Raw genomic sequence first — 22,437 nt, 5'->3', positions numbered from 1 at the left:
CTAATAGGAACTTTTATAAACTGTGAATCACATGCAGTATTCTCGTCACCATAAGAATAATACGAATATAAACATTTTGCCATGTATTGTTTCATGTTTGCTGCTATCTCATTTAAATCCTGTCTGCGTAATAAACCACAAAAGTAGAGTGAAACAACAGCAAACGCGAAAGAATATACATATCATGTCATGTTTATATTCGTATTACTATTATGCTAAACTGTGATACAGTCAGAAATGAAGCGAGGCAATTGACTAGATTTTTAAATCTAAGATGACTTCTGTGCAGAATGTAATGTACTAAAGAGGCGCCTGCCAAGATTCGTTCAGAACATCTATCATATGCAGTCTATTATTTGGTTCTTGTTGATCATTATCAAAGAAAGCAGCAGTGTAAGTAACAACAAGTAGCAGTCTCTTGCCATTGTTTCGCTAATGAGACGATTCCTCTCTCTCTCTCTCTCTCTCTCTCTTTTTTTTTTTTTATTTGTAAGCGGCGGTAGCGTGCACAAAAGCAAGCCATGCCGCGATCGGCGACAGGCAGTAAACATGAGTACGACAAACAGTGCATGACACAGTACAGTAATAAATTTTCAGCGTAGAGTGACGTAAACACCTATAACAAAGAAAACTGCGCTTATCAGATGAAAGAAAAATAAGCAATCAATTCAAACCAGACGAAGCACGTGAAAAAGGAAGGGTACCCGTATAAATATGGACGGAGCACCTGACGGATAGCAATGGCTACCTGGTAAAGCTTAACTGCTAAGCTTACGACTCGAACCAAACTACTGTAGCTGTATCGTCATTCATTCGACCTAAATTGTCTCATATTACAGTGGACCAACTTTGTTTCGATTTGGAGATGCAGCCTAAAACTTTTCTCTCCCCTTGAATTTCGAGTCTCAAATTTCAGGTGCGGCTTAGATTCCGGAAATTTTTTTTCCTTGATTTCGAGTCTCATTTTTCAGGTATGGCTTAGATTAGAGTGCGGCTTAGACTCGAGTAAATACGGTATGTTGCCATCAAGTGGAATTTCTGACACTCTCGTGCTAACAAACCACTCTACAATGAATTTATCCAAACAATCATATACCGATGACCAAACATATTTATGTTTTTTTGCTGTGGACCCAAATTGTCTCACGTTGACTTTGATATTGGGCCAATTTCCCACAGTTATGTTGAGGGTAAAAGCAGAAAGTCATAGGTCCTTTGCTAAACAAACTCTCGATTCAACATGGAAAATTACACATTGTAGAATCATCATTTTTTGCCACAGAAATACATTTCACATCTTTTCTAATCATTTCAGTTACAGGAATCGCACATTTTTTTGCGTTAGTTCTCAGCCAGTGCCTTCTTGATACTCACAAAGGCGGAATGTTTGGTTATGTCCAGTGATGTAAATAAAATGTGGAAGCAAAAGTCTTTCATGAAACCACATCAAAATGATATGTGTGTTCTAATGTGAGACTTGTTATTGATAATTTTTGTAAAATTTTGGTAAATGAAACTTGTAACACAGTATTGGTGAAAACACTAAGATTGGCAATATTCATAAACATAGACCAATAGGCACAAAATCTACTGCTTGTTGCCAACAAGGTCACTTGGCTCAGGGACATCCTAGATGAGAAAGAGGATGGAAATTGTCATCATATTATGGGGCATGTTGAGGAGGAATGTTTATGTCTGACATCAGGTCATACAACTTAAGAGTGCATGCCTAGTACAGATTAGCATATTTCACATGAAATGATTTGTGAAATCCCCTTATAGGGGCAGCCATCCTAATAACTGGTTCTTATTAGTATAAATGACTGTGAAATTAAGTTAAAGCTGTTGTAATACGATGCAATCTTGCTACTAGAGTCAGTATCATCTGATCGTGATTATTATTAAGACAGTGACTCAGCATACTTTCCCACCCTTTGAAACACCGTGAACCTATAATTCACGTGGCCGTGATTAACACAATGACAATGAAAATCTTGCTTACCACACTAATGCTATGTTACATGATCAATAACTTCGTGTATAGTCTGTGTTTTCTGCTTTGTTCCAAAGCTGCCTCTGACCAGTAATACAATGCAGTTTTTGTAGAAATCTGTCTGAAAATCAGTGTTAAAGGTTGTGGTAATGTCAAGGAAAACTTGAAATTCAGGAAATGTTGTAACATGGATTTGTTAGTGAAGGGAAAGCATTGTACTGAGAGAATAGTACTGCTGTTCATACAGACAAAAGTGAATGTGAAAAATGGGAAAATGTAAACTGCGGGAACTTAAAAACAGGATTCTGCTGTGTACAATTGTTAGTGAAAGCAGCACTTCTGTAAGAAATAAGTGTTAAGAACAACAGTGGAAATTCGTGGATGGAATTTATTATAAGAGAAGCCTTATATTATATATAACCATAACAAAGTTATGCTTTCTCAGAATACAGGTATTTAATTATAAAGGAGAACTTGCTTATTAAGTTAATTAGAGTTGTTTTAAACTTGTGTATTTCCTTATGCATTTTTTTAACAAAGTGTGTCCAAAAGTCTCCCAGCAGCCATTGCTACTTGTTCTAAAGGTGCTGCACTGGAACTAATAATATGTGGACCTCTTCCTGATATTGCAACAGTGTTTTATTTTCCAGGAGCACTTTCAACTGAAGTCTGATAATGAAGAAACAAATGTGATATGGATCACAACCTTTTGTTTACCGGTTACTGAGTTCAGTCTGTGCTGCAGATAATCTTCAGGTCTAGATGGAACAGGAAACACAGGCAACAACAATAAAAATTACAATAGTGTGACATTACAAACATTACCATCAGAGGCTGCACAATTAACAACAAAATATACCTGGCACCGCAAAGGTTGGGAGTGGGATAAAAGCTTTTTTTATATGATTATGTGAAGTTCTGAATGACATAGGCTAGTATATTAAAGCTGCATCAAAGAGATTCCTCCACCATAAAATAAACTGAAATAAATAATGAAATCAAGGATTAAAAGACATGACAATGAAATAGATTTCCATGATAGAATGTGTTATTCAATAAAAGATACAACAGATGTAAAAAACAGCCTCACAGTACAGTGTGCATCATACATTTTTGTTATCATTGTATATCTTAAAAGACAGTGCAGAATTAACAAACATGTCTAATCGGCCTAGTCTGAGTCTTCCGTCTGTCAAGAAATAACTTTATGAGAACTGGGTGAAGAGGAGGAAGGGGATACACTTGCAAAAATAATTGTAGCCAAATGCATCCGTAATTTGTAGTGACTGAAAAAATCTTCAGTAATTTTTGTAACTATGTCTCTTCCCTTCCTCTTTCTTCACCTGTTTCTTAGCTCACAGTAATTGTCATCAGTATAATTGTATTCTTACTTCATTAAGATGAAGGCCAAGTCTTAAAGTTGTATTTTGACAGAGGGAAGACTCAAACTAGCTAGATTAAATATGTCTGTTAATTCTGCACTGTCTTCTAAAGTATACAAATGAGAAATGAACACACTGTACTGTGAGGTTGTTTTTTTACTTCTGTTTTTACCTCTTATTATATGACACAACATACATCAGATATTTACTTCATAACAAGTCTTTTATTCCTTTATTTTATTATTTATTTCAGTTTATTTTATGACAGAGGTATCACCTTGATGCTGTTTTAATATATTGGACTATGACATATGCACACATCATGTGACTGTGCAAAAATTTTGTTATCCCACCCACTACCTTAATATTTTTATGTCATTTGACAAATTGCTATTTGTGGCACCAGGTTCGTGTGGGTTCTTGTAATATTTTGGTTTTAATTCTGCAGCCTGTGATGGTAATGTTTGTGATGTCACATTTTTGTAATTTTCGTTGTTGTTCCCACTTTTTCCTGTTCCAATCAGATTTAAAGATTATCTGCAGCACAGTTTGAAACTGATAGTTGGTGATAACTGAAGTGAACCGGATGGTGCTCATTTATTTGTAATGACAGCAGAGATCATAGTTTCTTACAGCATTGTGTCAATTATATAAAGTCAGATACACTGAAAATATAATTTTTTAGCAATTTTCATGAAGAATGCTTCAGTTCCGCAGCTAAGGTCAGGGCTTTGGGTCGGCTAGTTCAACAAATTGTCTCGATTTTCCTCAAACCAAGAGCTTTATTGTGGTCCAATTCTAAACTATGGCCATGTTGTGGGAAATATACTACCATTTTTTATTAACATCTGTGTTTATTTTGCCATTATCCAGAATGTGAATCTGACAAGAACTTGGATAAGCGGTCTGTACCATTGCCTCCACTGCATTTTTCTGTTGCATTAGCATACACAATTAAATATGGGATTTGTGCAGAAGGTAATGCATAACATTTTTTTTTTTTTTTTAAATATTATTCAGATACGTTCAATAACTTAAAACTGTTTGAAGTATAACCTTTGTGCATCAGTACATATTTGTCAGCATGATTTCCATGCTTATTACATGCATCATAAGGTTTCTGGAACTCCTCAGTCGGAATGCTCTTCAGGGAAACTGTCAAAGAAGTGTGCACATTGTCCACCAACTCCAGATACTTTCCTTTGAGATCCCTTTTCACCCGAGGAAACAAAAATAAGTCGCCTGGGATCAGGTAGGGACTGTAGGGTGGCTGTGACATTGTTGCCACACCAATACAGGTCAGTTAGGCTGCGACAACAAAGACGATGTGAGCCAGCGTGTTGTCGTGGTGCAATTTCCACAATGTGCAGAACTTCTTTCAGACATGGGTGATCCTGTGTTTCAGTCTCTGGAGCACTGCCTTGGGAAATTGGGCAAGTCTAAAAATCCCAACATCAAGTGACCGCTCATTTGACTGTCTGAATTCAGTAGCTAGTGCACACATGTCACATGGTCATCCATTCATGATGTTGAAGGGCATCCTGCGTGGGCCTCATTGGTGACCTCTTCTCAACCTTCTCTAAACACCTTGTGCCACTTGTTTGACTGTGATCTGGAAAGGCAATCAACCACCAAGGCTTCCTTAATTAATCCAAAAGTTTCAGGCAGTGTTTTGTTGAGCCTCACACACAACTTCATCAAATAGTGTTGCTGTAAAGATTTCTCCATTGTAAGTTTGATGTGACCACTACGTAGAAGTTCACAGAAGAAGCTATCCTAATCCTCCAGGTGTTCAGAGCCAATTGAGTGACTTACCTCTGGAAAGCTAAATGAAACCCTCATCCTTCCCAATCAGTTCGACTGCTGTGAGACAAGTAGTTGCATCACAGAAAATTGGGACACATTACTTTTCAGATACACCCTGTAAGATCTGCCAAGGAATCAGATACTTATCTGAGTATCACATCATGTACTGTGAGTTACCACTTCATAAAACTACTTCTGCAGCTGCATATAACAGTGATGGCATTATTTGTGCACTGATTTCCAATCCTGCAAGTATGGAGGAAATTGTAGAGAGGAGCATCGTCTGTAATGGCGTAAGATGCCAACATTAGTGATATTATATATTTGTTTTTTTATGAATGGTGTAACTGCGTGACATGTTTGTGTTGGAATGCTTTATTTTGTGTGAATCCAATCGTGCCATATTTACTGTCCTTCAGGTCTCTGTGTTGATTCATTCAGACTGAAAATACATTTGTGATGATCACAAATTTGCCCATAATTATATTGAACCAGATTTGTTGCCTGACCTACATAGAGTATTTGTGGCTTCAAATGGGTGTTTTTAGATATCGGTGTGGTTGTGTCCAAGGGAGACTGTACATCCAGCAGGAGAGCCGTAGCTCGAAGGCTAAAGTGTCCTTGTGCCATTGCATGTTTCTGTGTACTAAGTGTGCTTCAATTGGTTATAAGTGAGTGGTTGATTTCCTTAGTTTTTGTTAATTGTTTTTGTATTTGTATTTCCAGTTTTGATGTGACCACTATGTTTTAATCAACTTTCACTGAGGTAAGGCATTTGTCAAGCAATTTGTATTGTGTGGCATTCGTGATAGCCTTCTGCTATACATTTATTTTTATATGTAGTCGGAACGTTATGTTTATATTGTGGTACCACTTACTTTAAAATTTTCGCTGTTGATGCACTAGTAGCTGACACCAAAAAGGATGATGTCTTCAACTCAGTAGTTTTGTATGTTACTTGATATAGTAACTGATAAGTATCTGTCAGCTCATACACAAATGTGGCTCAGCAATCTTACTTACTGGGCATAAGGCACGTGTTATTGTTGTTATTGTGATTGTCTGTCCAAAGACTGGTTTGAGCAGCTCTTCATGAAACTTTATCCTGAGCAAGCCTCTGCATCTCCAAATAACTACTGTAACCTACACCTATTTCAATCTGCTTACTGTTTTCATCTCTTGGTTCCCCTCCCCCCACACTTTCCTCCAATACTACTTTGGTGATCCCTTGATGTCCCAGAATGTGTCCTATCAACTGGTCCCTTCTTCTAGTCAGATTGTACTACAAATTTCTTTTCTCCTCAGTTCTATTCAGTACCTCCTCATTGTTATGTGATCTACCCACATAATCTTCAGCAGTGTTTTGTAGTACCACATTTCAGTACCATATTCTCTCATCTTGTCTAAATGTTTTATCACCCATGTTTCACTTCCATGCATGGCTACACTCCACATAATTTCAGAAAAGACTTCCAAACACTTAAAGGTCAGAAATTCCCATTACAAACTTCTAGGAAATGTAGAGGGTAGTGAGTACATAACATTTTGAATAGGAACCCATGTCTGGAATCGTATCATTTCTGTTCTATGAAAATTTCAATTAAGATGTGTACCTCGTGAACGTCTGCTTAGGGCAAGAGAAACATCTCAGAGTTCCCTGTCCTGGTATGCAACAGGGTAGACACGATGACGTGTACTATGTCAAACAATCCCCAGATGTCACTTATTGTCTGCTTTGCTGTGAGACCGAGTCATTACCTGTGCATCACCGATAGAGGGAACATGGTGCAGAATATGTTTGCGAAATACACAGATATGCTCCTTGTGTATTGCGAAGCTCGAGGTAATGGAAGAGCTGCTAGTTGGCTGTATCGCGAACGTTTTCCACACCGTCGCACTTCATCGCACAAACTGCTTGCCAAGTTACACAACGGCTATGAGGAGGCAGGATTGTGGTGATCCATGACGACGACGCACTCCTGAATTTGAAGAAGGTGTACTACGTCACATTGAAGATAGCCTGTCAATGAGTTCATGAACAATTGCACGTGCAAAGCTAGTTAGTCACAGTACTATCTTGGATGTCCTGCATGAGCAACAATTACATCCATACCACATACAAAGAGTACACGCTATGGGTCCAGCAGACTTTCCACAACGTGTCGCCTTCTGCACATTGTTCCTGCACCATTCCATTGACGTGCCCCTGTTTCCATGTCGAGTTCTCTTCACAGATGAATGTAGGTTCACAAGGGATTGTGTTCTGAATGCTCGAAATAGCCATGTGTGGGGGGACGAATAGCCTCATGCCACACACGTACAGGGATTTCAAGACAGGTTTGGAATTAACGTGTGGGCAGTTATTCTGGTTGGTCATGTGATTGGACCATACTTCCTTCCATCCAAGCTCACAGGTCTCGCATACTCTGTCTTCCTACGACACGTAGTGGAGCTGTTCTGGAAAGCTGTGCCACTGAATGTTCATCAGGAAATGTGGTTTCAGCATGATGGAGCACCACCCCACTTTTCACTGACTGTCCGGAGACATCTCAACAGATGGTATGGTGAAAGATGGATAGGCTGTGATGTTCCAACTTCTTGGCCACCATGCTTGCCGGATGTAACCCCTATGGACTACTTCTTGTGGGGTCATATGAAGAGCCTAATTTATGAGACACCTGTAGAGACAGAGGAAGATCTGCTGGCATGAGTGGTCGCAGGTTCGAATCCTGCCTCGGGCATGGATGTGTGTGATGTCCTTAGGTTAGTTAGGTTTAAGTAGTTCTAAGTTCTAGGGGACTGATGACCACAGCAATTGAGTCCCATAGTGCTCAGAGCCATTTTTTGCTGGCATGAGCTCTGGCCGCTGCACAAGACATTGAAGAGACACCAGGTGGGATGGAGAAATTGTACCAGATCATGCTTTGGAGGTACAATGTGTGTAACAACATTGGTGGCCGCCACATCGAGCCGTTGTTGTAATGAATCAGTACATTGTGGCTGGTGCTGTAGATACTGGGTTCTTGTTGTTGTCAACTAATGTAAACCATAAGGTGTACATTGTAATGAAAATTCATAAGTCAGTATTCTTTTCAAATGGATTGCAACAACTGTACTGGGTCACGCCTAAGTACATTTCTCACGTGGATGTGGATGAGATAATCATCTGCATTGAAACTAGAATGAGATTTTCACTCTGCAGCGGAGTGTGCGCTGATATGAAACTTCCTGGCAGATTAAAACTGTGTGCCCAACCAAGACTCGAACTCGGGACCTTTGCTTTTCGCGGGCAAGTGTTCTACCAACTGAGCTACCGAAGCACGACTCACGCCCGGTACTCCCAACTTTACTTCTGCCAGTATCCGTCTCCTACCTTCCAAACTTTACAGAAGCTCTTCTGCGAAACATGCAGAACTAGCACTCCTGAAAGAAAGGATACTGTGGAGAGAGCTTCTGTAAAGTTTGGAAGGTAGGAGACGGATACTGGCAGAAGTGAAGCTGTGAGTACCGGGCGTGAGTCGTGCTTCGGTAGCTCAGTTGGTAGAGCAATTGCCCGCGAAAGGCAAAGGTCCCGAGTTCGAGTCTCGGTCAGGCACACAGTTTTAATCTGCAAGGAAGTTGCATTGAAACTGTCGTAGAATGGAAACGATAAGTTTCTGGACACGAGTTCCTATTCAAAATGTTATGTACTCACTACCCTCTACATGTCCTAGAAGTTCGTAACGGATATTTCTGACCATTCTGTATATTCAGTGTTAACAAATTTCTCTTCTTCAGAAATGTTTTTCTTGCCATTGCCAGCATATATTTCATATCTTGTCTACTGTAGCCATCAACCGTTTCTTTACTACCCAAATAACAAAGCTCATATACTACTTTAAGAATCTCGTTTAGTGATCGAATTCCCTCAGTATTGCCTCATTTCATTCAAATACATTTCATTAAACTTGTTTTGCTTTGGTTGATGTCACCTTATATCATTCTTTCAAGATACTGAGTTGTAGTCAAATCTTTGAAGTACACAGTCCACACAAATATCACAGAATCATGCATGCATGCATGGATGTATCTGATTGTCTGTACTTGGTGTGCACTAGGCCTGAAAATGGCATTAATGTGATACCAAAACCGGCCGCCTAACCAAAATAACTTCTGAAACATGTGGCTGTTCGGCGAGTTTTCTTTGGTAAATACCTGACCATTCACTTTCTCATATTCACAATGGATCAACAGAGATTTCAGGACATTGTCCATTCTGTCAACCACTATTCCAAGTCCTTTGCTGTCTCTGACAGAATTAAAATGTCACTGGCAATCCTCAAAGTTTTTATTTCTTCTCCCTGAATTTTAATTCCTGTTTAAAATTTTTCTTTGGTTTCCTTTACTGTTTGCTCAATTTACAGGTTGGGTAACATCAGGGATAGACTATAAACCTGCGTGACTTTCTTCTCAGTCACTACTGTCTGGTTTTTGTATAAGTTGTAAATAACCTTTCACTCACTGTATTTTACTCTTGCTACGCTCAAAATTTCAAAGAAATTACTCCAGTCAACATTCTCAGAAGCATTCTGTAAATTTACAAATGCCATAAACATAGGTTTGCCCTCCCTTAACCTAAGAGAAATCATAGGGGCAGTATTTCCTTACATGTTCCTACATTTCTGCAGAATCCAAACTGATCTTCCTTGAGGAGGTTGGCTTCTACCAGTTTTTACATTCTTCTGTAAAGAATTTACTTCAGTATTTTGTAACCATGACTTACTAAACTAATAGTTTGGTAATATTCACATCTGTCAATAACTGCTTTCTTTGGATTTGGAATTATTGTGTTCTTCTTGAAATCTGAGGGTATTTCTTCTGCCTGGCTACCCCCGGAGTCTTGTTTCAACTTGAGTCTTTCACTGCTCTATCAAATTCTTCTCACATTATCATATCTCCTGTATCATCTTCTGTTGCGTTTAAGTTCATCTTCCTTGTATAGATCCTCTATATACTCCTGTAGCCTTTCAACTTTATCTTCTTTGCTTAGCACTGGTTTTCCATCTGATCTTGTAAGACTCATACCCCTGCTTCTTTTTTCTAGAGAGCCTCTTTAATTTTCCTGTAGGTCATTTCTATCTTTACCTTAGTGATATATGCTTTGAAATCCTTTCATTTGTCCTCTAGGCATTTCTGTTTAGCTATTTTTCACTTCCAATCAATCTAATTTTTTTGGATGTTAATGTTCACTTTCATGTGCTTCATTTGGTACATTTTTATATTTTATCCTATCATCAATTAAATTCAATGTCTCTTGGGTTATCCAAGGTTTTGTACTGGACCTAGTCTTTCTAGCTATTTGGTCCTCTGCTGCCCTCACTATTTCATTTGTCAAAGCTACCCATTTGTGATATTCCTTTCCCCTGTTCTTGTGAATCGTTGTGTAATGCTCCCTCTGTAAATATGTAAATTTTCTCCCCTCCTCCCTTTTCTATTTCTACACATCTTTTTCACTTCACATGTTACATAGCCATAAATTCTGGATGATTTGTTGTTTGTACGACATACCACTACATTCTTCGCCTGTTTCTTACTGTACAGTGATGGTAGTCATTATATTTGTATTTCTCAATTTCACTCGTATAGTTCTTGTAGATATTATTTTGAATATTATTTTGGCCATAATGGACTACCTTTGGAGAATTTCTTCATATTAATACACCTAAAATAACAACAGTGTTTTGTGTCTATGTCCAGTACTGTTACGTGTTTCAGTCAACATCTCATAATCATCTGGAGTTTGATTTGTGAGTTAGACCTTTTATGTATTATTACAAGTAGTATCAGCTTGATACACTTATTACTCTGGAGGCCACTCAAACTAAAGTTAGTTTCTTCTCTTATCGGCAAGTCTTCCTCATTTGTTCTTGCTGGTGTGGCACTCTTTATCTATTCGCAATTTAGAGTTCTCTTTTCCAAACTATTTCTTTTATCAAACTATCTTTGTCTCATCTTATGTTAAAAACATTTATTGGTAGAATAACAACAATATCGAAAGGACAGAGTGCTACTCACCACACAGAGGAGCCGCGGAGTCACAAAAAGGCGTTTTGAAAAGAGTACTAGGAATATATAAGCTTTTGAACAAAGTCCTTTCTCAGAAGTAGAACTCTCGTACATTCACACTGCAGCAACTCATATACACGTGGCTGCTGTCTCTTTCTGTCAAGGCCTGACTGTGACTGTGTCTGACATAAGCAGAAATCTACTGGGGTGGGTGATGCTAGTAAGAAGCAGGCACAGCATGGATAGGGGAAGGGATAGCAGGATAGGGATAGGGGAAGGGGAAGATGATAGTGCTGAATATGGGAGCATGCAGTGAAGTGATGGGAACAGACCATTCCAGACACATTGGTGGGACAGAAGGCATGTGGGTACATGTAGTAATAGCAGAGGTAGGAATAGGCAGATGGAGCCCAAGAATTACAGGAATGAAGACTTATGTTCTAGGGAAAGTTCCCAACTGCACGATTCAGAAAAGATGGTGTTGGTAGAAAGGATACAAATAGCATAGACTGTGAAGTACATTGGTAGGGCGGCATGTTCAGCAACTGGGTGGTCTAGCTGGCTCTTGACTAGAGTTTGGTGGTGACCATTTGTGTGGACCAACACTTTGTTAGTAGAAATCTATGCTTTCCAAACCGTTATTAATGTGCCCAGGAAGTTCCATTGGTTGGCACTCACTGAAGGGTTGTTTATACATTTCTACATCTTTGTTGTTACTGTACAAATGTTGGTAGTTGTAACATCAGAGATAATTAATGGAAAATCTCATATAAAGGTATGAAACAAATACTAACAAAGAGATAGAGGGGCTAGCCAGTACTTATCTCAGTCCAGTACAGCCGATAGATACGCAAAAAACAACCGAAAATATATGTTCCTAGCTTTCGGAATAAATGTTCCTTCATCAGGGAGGAGAGAGGGGAAAGAAAGGGAAGAAGGGAAAGTGGATTTAGTTACTCACAACCCAGGTTATGAAGCAACAGGGAAAGGAAAACGGAGGGTAGCAAGGATGGAGGCATGGTTGTCAGAGGGAAGCCAAAGATATTCTACTGCAGGTACTGTGCCAGCTTCAAACCAAAGAGGATGCATACAGGAGTAAAGAGGTATATAGTATAAAGATGTAGGATGAAAAGATGCATGAATGGCTAAAGAGGAAACGGAAAGAGAAGAAGACTGAAGAGTAAATGGGAGTGAGGTTGTTTAACGTAGGTTCAGTCCAGGGGGATGGCGGGATGAAAGGATGTGTTGGAGTGCAAGTTCCCATCTCCGCAGTTCAGAGGGACTGGTGTTGGGTGGGAGAAGCCAAATGGCACATACAGTGTAGCAGGTTCCTAGGTCCCTGGATGGTGACCTCCATCTTGTTGAAGCTCACATCCACACCTCTATCCATATCAAACCCACAAACAAACAACAGTACCTTCACTTTGATGGCTGCCATCCATTCCACATCAAAAGCTCCCTTCCCTACAGCCTAGGTATTCGTGGCAAATGTATCTGCTCCAGTGATGAATCCCTCAACAGTTACACCAATAACCTGACCAGTGCTTTCCTCTCCCACAACTATCCTGCAGACCTTGTCCACAAACAGATCTCCTGAGCAATACGTTCCTCCCCGTCCAACAGCAATGTTCCTACCCTCAGACCACACAGAAGCATCCCCCTTGTCACCCAATATTATCCTGGCCTCGAATACATCAATAAGTTACTCCACCAGGGATATGACTTTCTCAAGTCAACCCCTGAAATGAGATCATCCCTTGACAAAATTCTCCCCACACCACCCAGAGTTGCCTTTCATCGCCCCCCCTAACCTCCGTAACATCCTTGTTAAACCCTACAATATTCCCAGACTACCTTCTCTACCCAGTGGTTCCTACCCCTGTAACCGACCCTGCTGCAAAACCTGCCCCATGCATCCCCCCAACAACCACCTACTCCAGCCCCGCTACTGGTAAAAGATACACAATTCAAGGCAGGGCCACGTGTCAAACTGCACATGTCATTTATCAGCTGACATGCCTGTACTGCACAGCCTTTTACATTGGTATGACAACAACTAAACTGGCTGAGCGCATGAATGGACACAGACGAACTGTCCACCTAGGAGATGTCCAATACCCAGTAGTGGAGCATGCCCTCCAGCATAATTTTAGGGACCTAGGAACCTGCTACACCGTATGTGCCATTTTGCTTCTCCGACCCAACACCAGTCCCTCTGAACTACGGAGATGGGAACTTGCACTCCAGCACATCCTTTCATCCCGCCATCCCCCTGGACTGAACCTACGTTAAACAACCTCACTCTCATTTACTCCTCAGTCTTCTCCTCTTTCCCTTTCCTCTTTAGCCATTCATGCATCTTTTCATCCTACCTCTTTATACTATATACCTCTTTACTCCTGTATGCATCCTCTTTGGTTTGAAGCTGGCACAGTACCTACAGTAGAATATCTTTGGCTTCCCTCTGACAACCATGCCTCCATCCTTGCTACTCTCCCTGTTTTCCTTTCCCTGTTGCTTCATAACCTGGGTTGTGAGTAACTAAATCCACTTTCCCTTCTTTCCTTTCTTTCCCCTCTCTCCTCCCTGATGAAGGAACATTTATTCCGAAAGCTAGGAATGTAAATTTTCGGTTGTTTTTTGTGTATCTATCGGCTGTACTGAGCTGAGGTAAGTACAGGCCAGCCCCTCTATCTCTTTGTTAGTAACATCAGAGATACCAAGACAAGTAAAGGTATCAACTCCCCTTGCAGCTTGCATTCCATTACTGTAACTTTTTAATGATTTATTTTAGTTTTAAAGAACATGACATTATGTGGGATGGGCGTCGGGAATCATTTAAAAGTGTATAAGAGTACATTGGTTCCTAGCAGATTCTATATAAAAATAGCTGTACAGTCTTAAAACAAACATTAATATAAATATTAATTGTGATATACTGACTAATATAAATATTAATTGTGATATACTGACATTAATGTACCACGTCTTGTAAGTTTTTAAACAAGTTTACTGAGCTTCTTCCTGTTTTGTCATTAAATGAACTCTGTCCACAATGCTTGTTGTGTATATTACTTTCATTTTAAATGTTTGAAGTATGTTGGCTCAAGGTTGCTATCAGTTTTGCTATATTTTTGTGTATTGAGTATTGCACCTTTTTTTATCTGTGCTAATATACATAAAATGCTTAAGTTTTCTCACTTCACCTTCAGTATTAAATATATGCAACTCTGTTTTATTTGTATTTTGAAATATTTTCACCTTACTGTATTTGTTTTTCAGTTCAAAACTTCTTGGGTTTATTTGTGAGCTTGTTGAGAGCTCTCAAACTGTTCAGCAGCATATGATACAGAATAGGGGTTTCCTTGTGATCAGTTACATGCTTCAGAGATCATCAAGAGACCATTTAACACTGGAAGTGCTCAGTTCATTTCTTGGACTGACAAAATACCTTGTGACATGCCTGAGCTCAAATAGTGAACTGCTTCTGAAACAGGTGAGAACAGCAATATCATTCAGCTGTTGGGATGTTGATGAATTGCAGTCACATAGCTGTCATTTTAGATGAGATGAACTTTGTTTGACTTAGACATCCAGTATAAATGTTAATATTGTTATGAGTTGCATTGTAATATTTCAGACCAAATAGAGATAAAGCATGATTTTTATACAGCGAGAACTAGTAGCATTAGATTAAATATCTGCATAAATTATTTTAGCTCTTTTAAAAAGTTGATCACAATATCTTTTCATACCATATGAGTATAAATCCTTTTGTAAACAAAGTTTTGTAGTTTGTAAGAGTTGTTTTTTTGGCTCTACAGAAACATATAGGGTACATAGAGAAGTCATTTATGCTTTATGAGGGTATTCACAGTAATCACCTATGATAAAATAAGTCATTTGATCTGTGAATGTTAAAAAGTTGTCATAAATTTTATTGAAACTCTAACAATTTGTAAAAGTTCATGTTTCATTGTTGCACACCTGGGATTTGAAAACTGGAATTAACGGGTTTGTAAGGTAGTGGATAAAATGTAGTGGTATGTAGTATGCTCGTTATAAAAGTAAAGTAGTTTATTGAGTAGTCTTAGATATGAGAAAAAAAGAGCTTCTATAGAAATTATGGTTTAGGATTACACCAATGAATTTCCAAAAGATTTATATTTGTTTGTAATTTGTAGGTGCTTTGAGCTATACTGTGCAGGACAAGTAAGAAGTAACAAACTAGTTATGCATATTTTTATTAGTGTTGAATTTCGTTCAATATTTTGCACTCTTTTCTACCTTCTAATGCTATCTGATAGTATTGGCTACACCAGTGGACAGGCTCGTCGTCAATTGAAATGCAGTTATTTTGTTTCTCGTTCCTGACGTGGCAGCTGCTGGACCATGTGCTGTTCAACCCTGCATTATGGATCTACACCCCTGCACCAGTACAAACTCGGCTCTACTCCTACTTAGCAACAGAGTTCCTTGCCGATACCCAGATCTACTCCAATGTGCGCCGTGTTTCAACAGTCCTACAGACGGTGCACACACTGAAGTACTATTATTGGGTAACAAACCCACGTGCCAAAAGTGGAATAACACCTAAAGGACTAGGTTTGTATCAACAAATAATTACACCATTCTCATTGACATACATTTATAAAAGATTATATAAGAATGTATGAATGAAACCATTTTACATGACTTAAATTTTGTGCGTTAATGAAGTGAAGTGTTAAACTGGTTAAGACTATTACTTTCTTAGAATGTGGACTTCATTGTTTACATTTAATTGTGCCTATATTTGGTGTAAGCTGGAGACATGGAAGGAAATCTACATGGAAGTCGGCATTTTTGGGCAAAATTTTGTTATTGGCAACATGAAAGTGCTGTTTTCCAAAGATTTGCAGTATATTTTCCAAAAACATATGCAGTTACGTACTTCAGTTTTCAGATAGTAGTTCTTCACAGCTCATGTAATGTTTGTTGCTTTTAAAGTACATGAAGTTTTTCATGGCCATATTCTTGTATAAAATATCCACTAGTTATTGCAAGAAACAACTGATCATGTGAACTGCTTCTATGGTTGACTTAAATAATAAATATTAGACCTATGATTAGGACTCCATAGTCAAAGGGGTCAAAATGTGCATCACATGTGAGATAATGTTCCTGAGCACCAATATATCTTTTACCTTGTACATTAGACTTGAGATCTTAACCTCATTTTGAAATCATAAATACAGCAGCAAGAGAGCAAGCCAAAGAAGAGCTTGCTATCTACAGAAAGAATTTTGTACCACTCCATGATGTATTTCAAATATCAAAATACTAAGTGGCTTTAAGACAGCAGAGTTGCTACCTAGATGTAATTACTGTCGAAAATGGTGGAACCTACCTGTTACAGTATGAACTGAAAATGATCCACGAGCTGTACAGTATTTGGCTATTGCTTTCAGATCTAAATGGAAAAATACTTGTTTAGTGTTTCCTCATATTACATAACAGTAGTCTTAGTCTTCCACATAGAGGTAACTCATTCATATATTTTGCTTTCTCCTACATTTTAATTATTTCTGTTGGTATTTATAGTGTACAACCTTATGGGCTGGCATCACCATCTTTGTTGTTACTGCTTTCTAGATGGACCGAGACCACCACAGAAAGATATACTGGCAATACGTGCATACATTCTCTTATTTCTAAAACAGCTGATTATGATTGGAAATGGAGTAAAGGACGATGAACTACAAAGTATTCTAAATTACCTCACAACGATGCATGAAGTAAGCATTCGTCTAAGTATAAAAGCTTCATCTAATGTGTAGGCATCCATCTTGACCTGAGTGCTCTCTCTCTCTCTCTCTCTCTCTCTCTCTCTCTCTCTCTCTCTCTCTCTCTGTCCCTTTGTACACACACTCACGCTCACACACACACACACACACACACACACACACACACACACACACACACACACACACACACCTTCTAATCCACTCATCCAGTCTCTTTGTTTTCTGGCATGCATTTTCTTCAGTTGTTCTGATGAATGTTTGAATGTTTATCAGCTGTGTAACTTGTTCTAATTTTCAGGATGAGAATTTACATGACGTACTGCAGATGCTTATATCATTGATCTCTGAACATCCAGCTTCAATGGTTCCTGCATTTGATGTGAAGCAAGGAGTACGCACTATCTTCAAGTTACTTGCTGCTGAGAGTCAGTTGATCAGGCTCCAGGCACTGAAGCTCCTGGGTTTCTTTCTGAGCCGCAGCACACACAAGTGAGTGCCTGCTGGATCTGCAACTAAAACATGATTTTAGGAGCAACCTAGTTTTTGTTAAAATTTGTAACGTATATAATGTGCCTGTGTTCCTATTACAGAAATTTTATGTCATCGAATAGTTTTGAGGAAATAAGTACTTTGGAATTATGAAAAATTAGCCAGAAATTAGTATTTAGTTACTATGTCTTGTAATTCCATAGAGTGAAGTCCATAAGTTATTCCATGTTATGTAGTATAGAAACTTTGAGCAAGTGTAGTTGGATTATAATAACTATGAGTAGCCTTGTGAAGAGAAATCTAAAAACCATTTTCAGGAGGAAATATGATGTCATGAGCCCTCATAATCTTTACACATTGCTTGCTGAGAGACTGCTGCTAAATGAAGAAACTCTGACTCTGCCAACATATAACGTACTATATGAGGTATCTGCTTATTCATTGATTTCTGTCGGTACTTTTATAACCAATACCTCGTTGGTAATTTCTTAATATTCTGTTTATTTCTTACAGATAATGACAGAGCACATCAGTCAACAGATACTGTATACAAGACATCCAGAACCTGAGTCACACTTTAGACTGGAAAATCCAAGTATGTTATGTTAATAACCATGTTAATTGCTCCTTCAGTTTGCATGCTATTTTCTCTGAAGATATTTCTCTTGCAGTGTGTCAAGTTTGAAATGCATGAAAAATGTCATATAGCAGTTACTGATGTACATTTACTAGTTACTGATACACATTTACTTCAGTGCAATGTAAACAGCGTATAAGTAACAAACTTATTTGTGAACGTGCATTTGTTTACAGTGATCTTGAAGGTTGTTGCCACATTAATCCGCCAGTCTAAACAGACAGAACAACTTTTGGATGTTAAGAAGCTGTTTCTATCAGATATGACGTTGCTTTGTAATAACAATAGAGAAAACAGGAGAACAGTTCTTCAGATGTCAGTGTGGCAGGTATGAGTGCACAATTATGACACAATAAGTTTACTTTCTGAAACATTTTTATTCTCACGTGTTTGCAGTGACAAGAGAAATAGCTTGTAATGGATACTGTTTATGTTTACTGCTGTTTCAGTAACGAAAACTAATTTTATAATCAATTTTAAACATTTCAGGTTATGCACTTGAAAGTTTTGATTGTATTAATATTAAAAGTTTAGTAAAGGACTTACACACTGTTGTTTTCATCATACAGAAAAACAGCAGTTATTACCAAATGTAATTTGAATCACTCCTACAATGATGTTTCATTACTTTATAAACAGTACTTGTGTGAATATAATCCATATATTTTGCATGAAACCTATAATTGTTTATCTAGTACACTCCCTGCTCTGGAAATCATACGAAGGAGACCTTACAGGGATGTGTAAAGAGCTAGTTGTATATCAGTTGGTAGAAGCTGCCCATTGCAAGGTACACTTGTGTAAAGTACACTAACTCTCAGCATGGAAGGTGCGGGGTTGACATTACAGAATGCAGTACTAGTGAGTGCGAATGAAGATTGTGTTTCCCATCCAAAATACAGAAGTAAACCTTGGTTCAGTGAAGAGACCCGATTAGCAAAGAGGCTAAAAAGGCTAGATCAGATTTCAGAAGATGCAAGGATAGCTTATTATGAGGCAAGGTGTAACACAGATCAGCTCATAAGGAAGAAGAAATGGGAGCACCATAAAAGTCTGTTGATAGCAGTCGAAGAATCAGAGTCATCAGGCTCCTTTTTCTGGGCCTCAAGATCTATCAGTGGGTGACTGATGGAGTGGTATCACCGTCAGAGCAGTAAGGCCTATTTAAAATGTTTTGAAAACTTAGTGAATCATGGAAATCCAACAGTAGTGACAACAAAGATGTGGGCCCAGTTTGGTAGAGTACAAGTCCCTGAACCATCCAAGGAAGAAATCAGTGTTCCTCTAAAGGCACTCGACAACAACAGAGCTCCAGGAGATAGTGATATCACAGGTGAGATACTCCGCTTGGGGTGTGAAACATTGGTGAATGCTTTGAAGCTGTTAATATTTGCCATTTGGGCAGCATAAATAATTCCTGAAGAATGAGAGGGAGCATCTCCAAAAAGGGTGCTTCACAAGTATCCACTTACTTGAAATTGGTTATAAAATCTTTATGACACTGCTACTAAACAATGTGAAACCACTGGCTGAAGGAATTGTGGGACACTACGAGTGTGGCTTCATCCCTGGACAATCAACTCTTGACCCCATACCTTGAGGTAGTTAATAGAAAAATTTTACGAGTTCAGTTGGGAATTACATCTCATCTTCATCAGTTTCTACAAGCTTATGACAGCACTGACCGCCCCATCTTATGGTAAACATTATAAGAATTTGACATCCCATCAAAATACATGCAACTACTCGTAACTCCAGATCGCTACTCTGAATCAGCTTGTCAAGTATGTTTCGCAACCAACTATTGCCACCATTCACTCTTCGAAATGGATCAAGACAAGGAGATCCTTTGATGCTGGTACTGTTAAACTTAGCCTTGGAAAAAGTAAGCTGTTACACTGATGGAATCAGAGAAATGGAAATAGTGGGAATTGACAAAATCCTGGCATTTGCCGACAGTGTTGTGTTTGTGTAGCTTGCTGTCAAGCTTTCCTTCCTTCCATTGTTGTTGATGGGCATACCTTTGAGTGAGTGCAAGAATTCAGGTACCTGTGTTCCATACTGACTAATAAAAGTGAGTGACAAAGGTAGTATGTCAATGAATAACAAACAGTAATTGCTTGTTCTTTAGCCTGAACAATTTAGAACAGTCATTACTTTTATATGGTTGTGACACCTGAGCATCATCAGCAATGACTGAAGAAGCAATCTGTGCCTTTAAGAGGAAGGTACTTGGAAAGATCTGTGGGCCCATCTACAATTCCAGTGTGGTAAATGGGAATGAAGAAAGAAAGAAGACCTGTACCAGTTGTTTGGAAAACCACACATTAGCCTGATGTTAGTGCACAAAGGGCCTCATTGGTTTGACAAAATCTTTTGAGCTGAAAAATCTCTCTTGTACCAAGCCCACCATTCTCCACCTGTTGGAAAACACCCAAGGGGACATGCAAGGATGTGATGGAAGGATTGAGTATTAACAGTTGTTAAAGAAGTGGAGCTGACAATGGTGGAATATGAAGGTGGAGACTGGTAACGATGGACTACCATCTGCAATAATATCATTTCTGTTGTAACTGATCGGCCATTTTTTGTTATAATTTTCTTGTAGAATACTGTTTTTTCTCCATGTGTAGTGTGGTTGTTTCCTTCTGTTTTTCTCCTGTAGGCCTTAGAGACCTGTTAAAACAATAATGATTTTTTTCGGGTTTTAATGTTCTACCTTCTTTATGGAACTGATATTTGTACTCTTGCAAAGTTATTGGTGTGATGTTTTTCTTCCTCTGCATGTTTAATAATATGATTATTGCTATAAATGTATTTAATACTGTTCTTATATTTTAAAAACAAAGATTCCAAGACTTACCAAGCGGGAAAGCGCTGGTAGATAGGCACAATAAATAAAACACACAAACACACACACAGAATTTCGAGCTTTCGCAACCGGCGGCTGCTTCGTCAGGAAAGAGGGCAGGAAAAGGAAAGATGAAAGGATGTGGGTTTTAAGGGAGAGGGTAAGGAGTCATTCCAATCCCGGGAGTGGAAAGACTTACCTTAGGGGGAAAAAAGGAAAGGTATATACTTGCGCGCGCGCGCACACACACACACACACACACACACACACACACACACACACACACACACAGAACTGCTTGTCTGTGTGTGTGTGTGTGTGCGTTTTATTTATTGTGCCTATACCGGCGCTTTCCCGCTTGGTAAGTCTTGGAATCTTTGTTTTTAATATATTTTTCCCATGTGGAAGTTTCTTTCTATTTTATTTACATGTTCTTATATTTTCTCATTTGCAGGAATGGCTAATAGCAATGGCATACATCCATCCAAAAAATACAGAAGAGCAAAAGATTTCAGACATGGTGTACTCTTTGTTTCGAATGCTACTTCATCATGCCATTAAGCATGAATATGGAGGATGGAGAGTTTGGGTTGATACTCTTGCAATTGTTCATTCAAAAGTAAGAGAAAATATATAGTCTCTCTCTCTCTCTCTCTCTCTCTTTTTTTATGTAGATGCCTACACAAGGCATCAAATGTTGTGGTATATTTAATTCTCTTAAATAAGAAGTGAAGATGATTGCACACAAGAGCAACACTTTCTGTACTGCTTCTTTCAAATCAGTGTTCCAATTTGAGAAGTGACCATAAGACTAGCTGGAGGCATAGATATTGTTAATTATGAAAACTGACCAATTAAAAGTAACATAGAAAATAAATATATTTTAAATCACAATAGAATGGGTCTAGGGAAAAATGGCATCATTGGATAAATATGACTGTTATCAGTGATACTTTTATAGACAGTTTAGACAATTGTAGTTTGTCTTATAGTTGCTGTCCGCATCGTATCCATCCACAAATGCTCAGTCCAACTCCCCTCCCTGGATATTGCGAGCCATCATTTACTTTTTTCTGTTTATTCTTTTATTTATATGAATCACTTGATATTCACTTATTTTAAGCCTCTCAATTTTACTCCCTTTTTTCTGGAAAAAATTGCCTCAGTTTGATCTAAACTGAGTACTGTTATTTTTTATATATATATATATATATATATATATATATATATATATATATATATATATATATATTAAAAACAAAGATTTCAAGACTTACCAAGCGGGAAAGCGCCGGCAGACAGGCACATGAACAAAACACACAAACACACACACAGAATTACTAGCTTTCGCAACCAATGGTTGCTTCTTCAGGAAGGAGAGGGAAAGACGAAAGGATGTGGGTTTTAAGGGAGAGGGTAAGGAGTCATTCCAATCCCGGGAGCGGAAA

The 22,437-nt window shown here is 38.5% G+C and overlaps 1 protein-coding gene across 6 annotated transcripts in view; it reads left to right on the top strand.

The window, feature by feature from the left end:
- Positions 1 to 22,437, top strand: part of LOC126281932 (neurobeachin) — a 2,071,601-nt gene that overhangs the window by 1,148,321 nt on the left and 900,843 nt on the right. For 4 of the 6 annotated variants that reach the window (XM_049981271.1, XM_049981272.1, XM_049981275.1 and 1 more), the window contains 8 exons: positions 14,509 to 14,722; positions 15,579 to 15,831; positions 16,861 to 17,003; positions 17,311 to 17,501; positions 17,819 to 17,927; positions 18,015 to 18,096; positions 18,315 to 18,466; positions 21,444 to 21,608. In XM_049981271.1, the coding sequence (XP_049837228.1) occupies positions 14,509 to 14,722; positions 15,579 to 15,831; positions 16,861 to 17,003; positions 17,311 to 17,501; positions 17,819 to 17,927; positions 18,015 to 18,096; positions 18,315 to 18,466; positions 21,444 to 21,608 (1,309 nt within the window). The remainder of the gene's footprint in view (positions 1 to 14,508; positions 14,723 to 15,578; positions 15,832 to 16,860; positions 17,004 to 17,310; positions 17,502 to 17,818; positions 17,928 to 18,014; positions 18,097 to 18,314; positions 18,467 to 21,443; positions 21,609 to 22,437) is intronic. The other 2 variants (XM_049981274.1, XM_049981273.1) reach the window with 1 other exon arrangement.

This window comes from Schistocerca gregaria, chromosome 7 (assembly GCF_023897955.1).
Source record: "Schistocerca gregaria isolate iqSchGreg1 chromosome 7, iqSchGreg1.2, whole genome shotgun sequence".
In the NCBI taxonomy this organism is placed as follows: Eukaryota; Metazoa; Arthropoda; class Insecta; order Orthoptera; family Acrididae; genus Schistocerca; species Schistocerca gregaria.
This window is presented reverse-complemented; position numbering and strand designations above follow the sequence as displayed.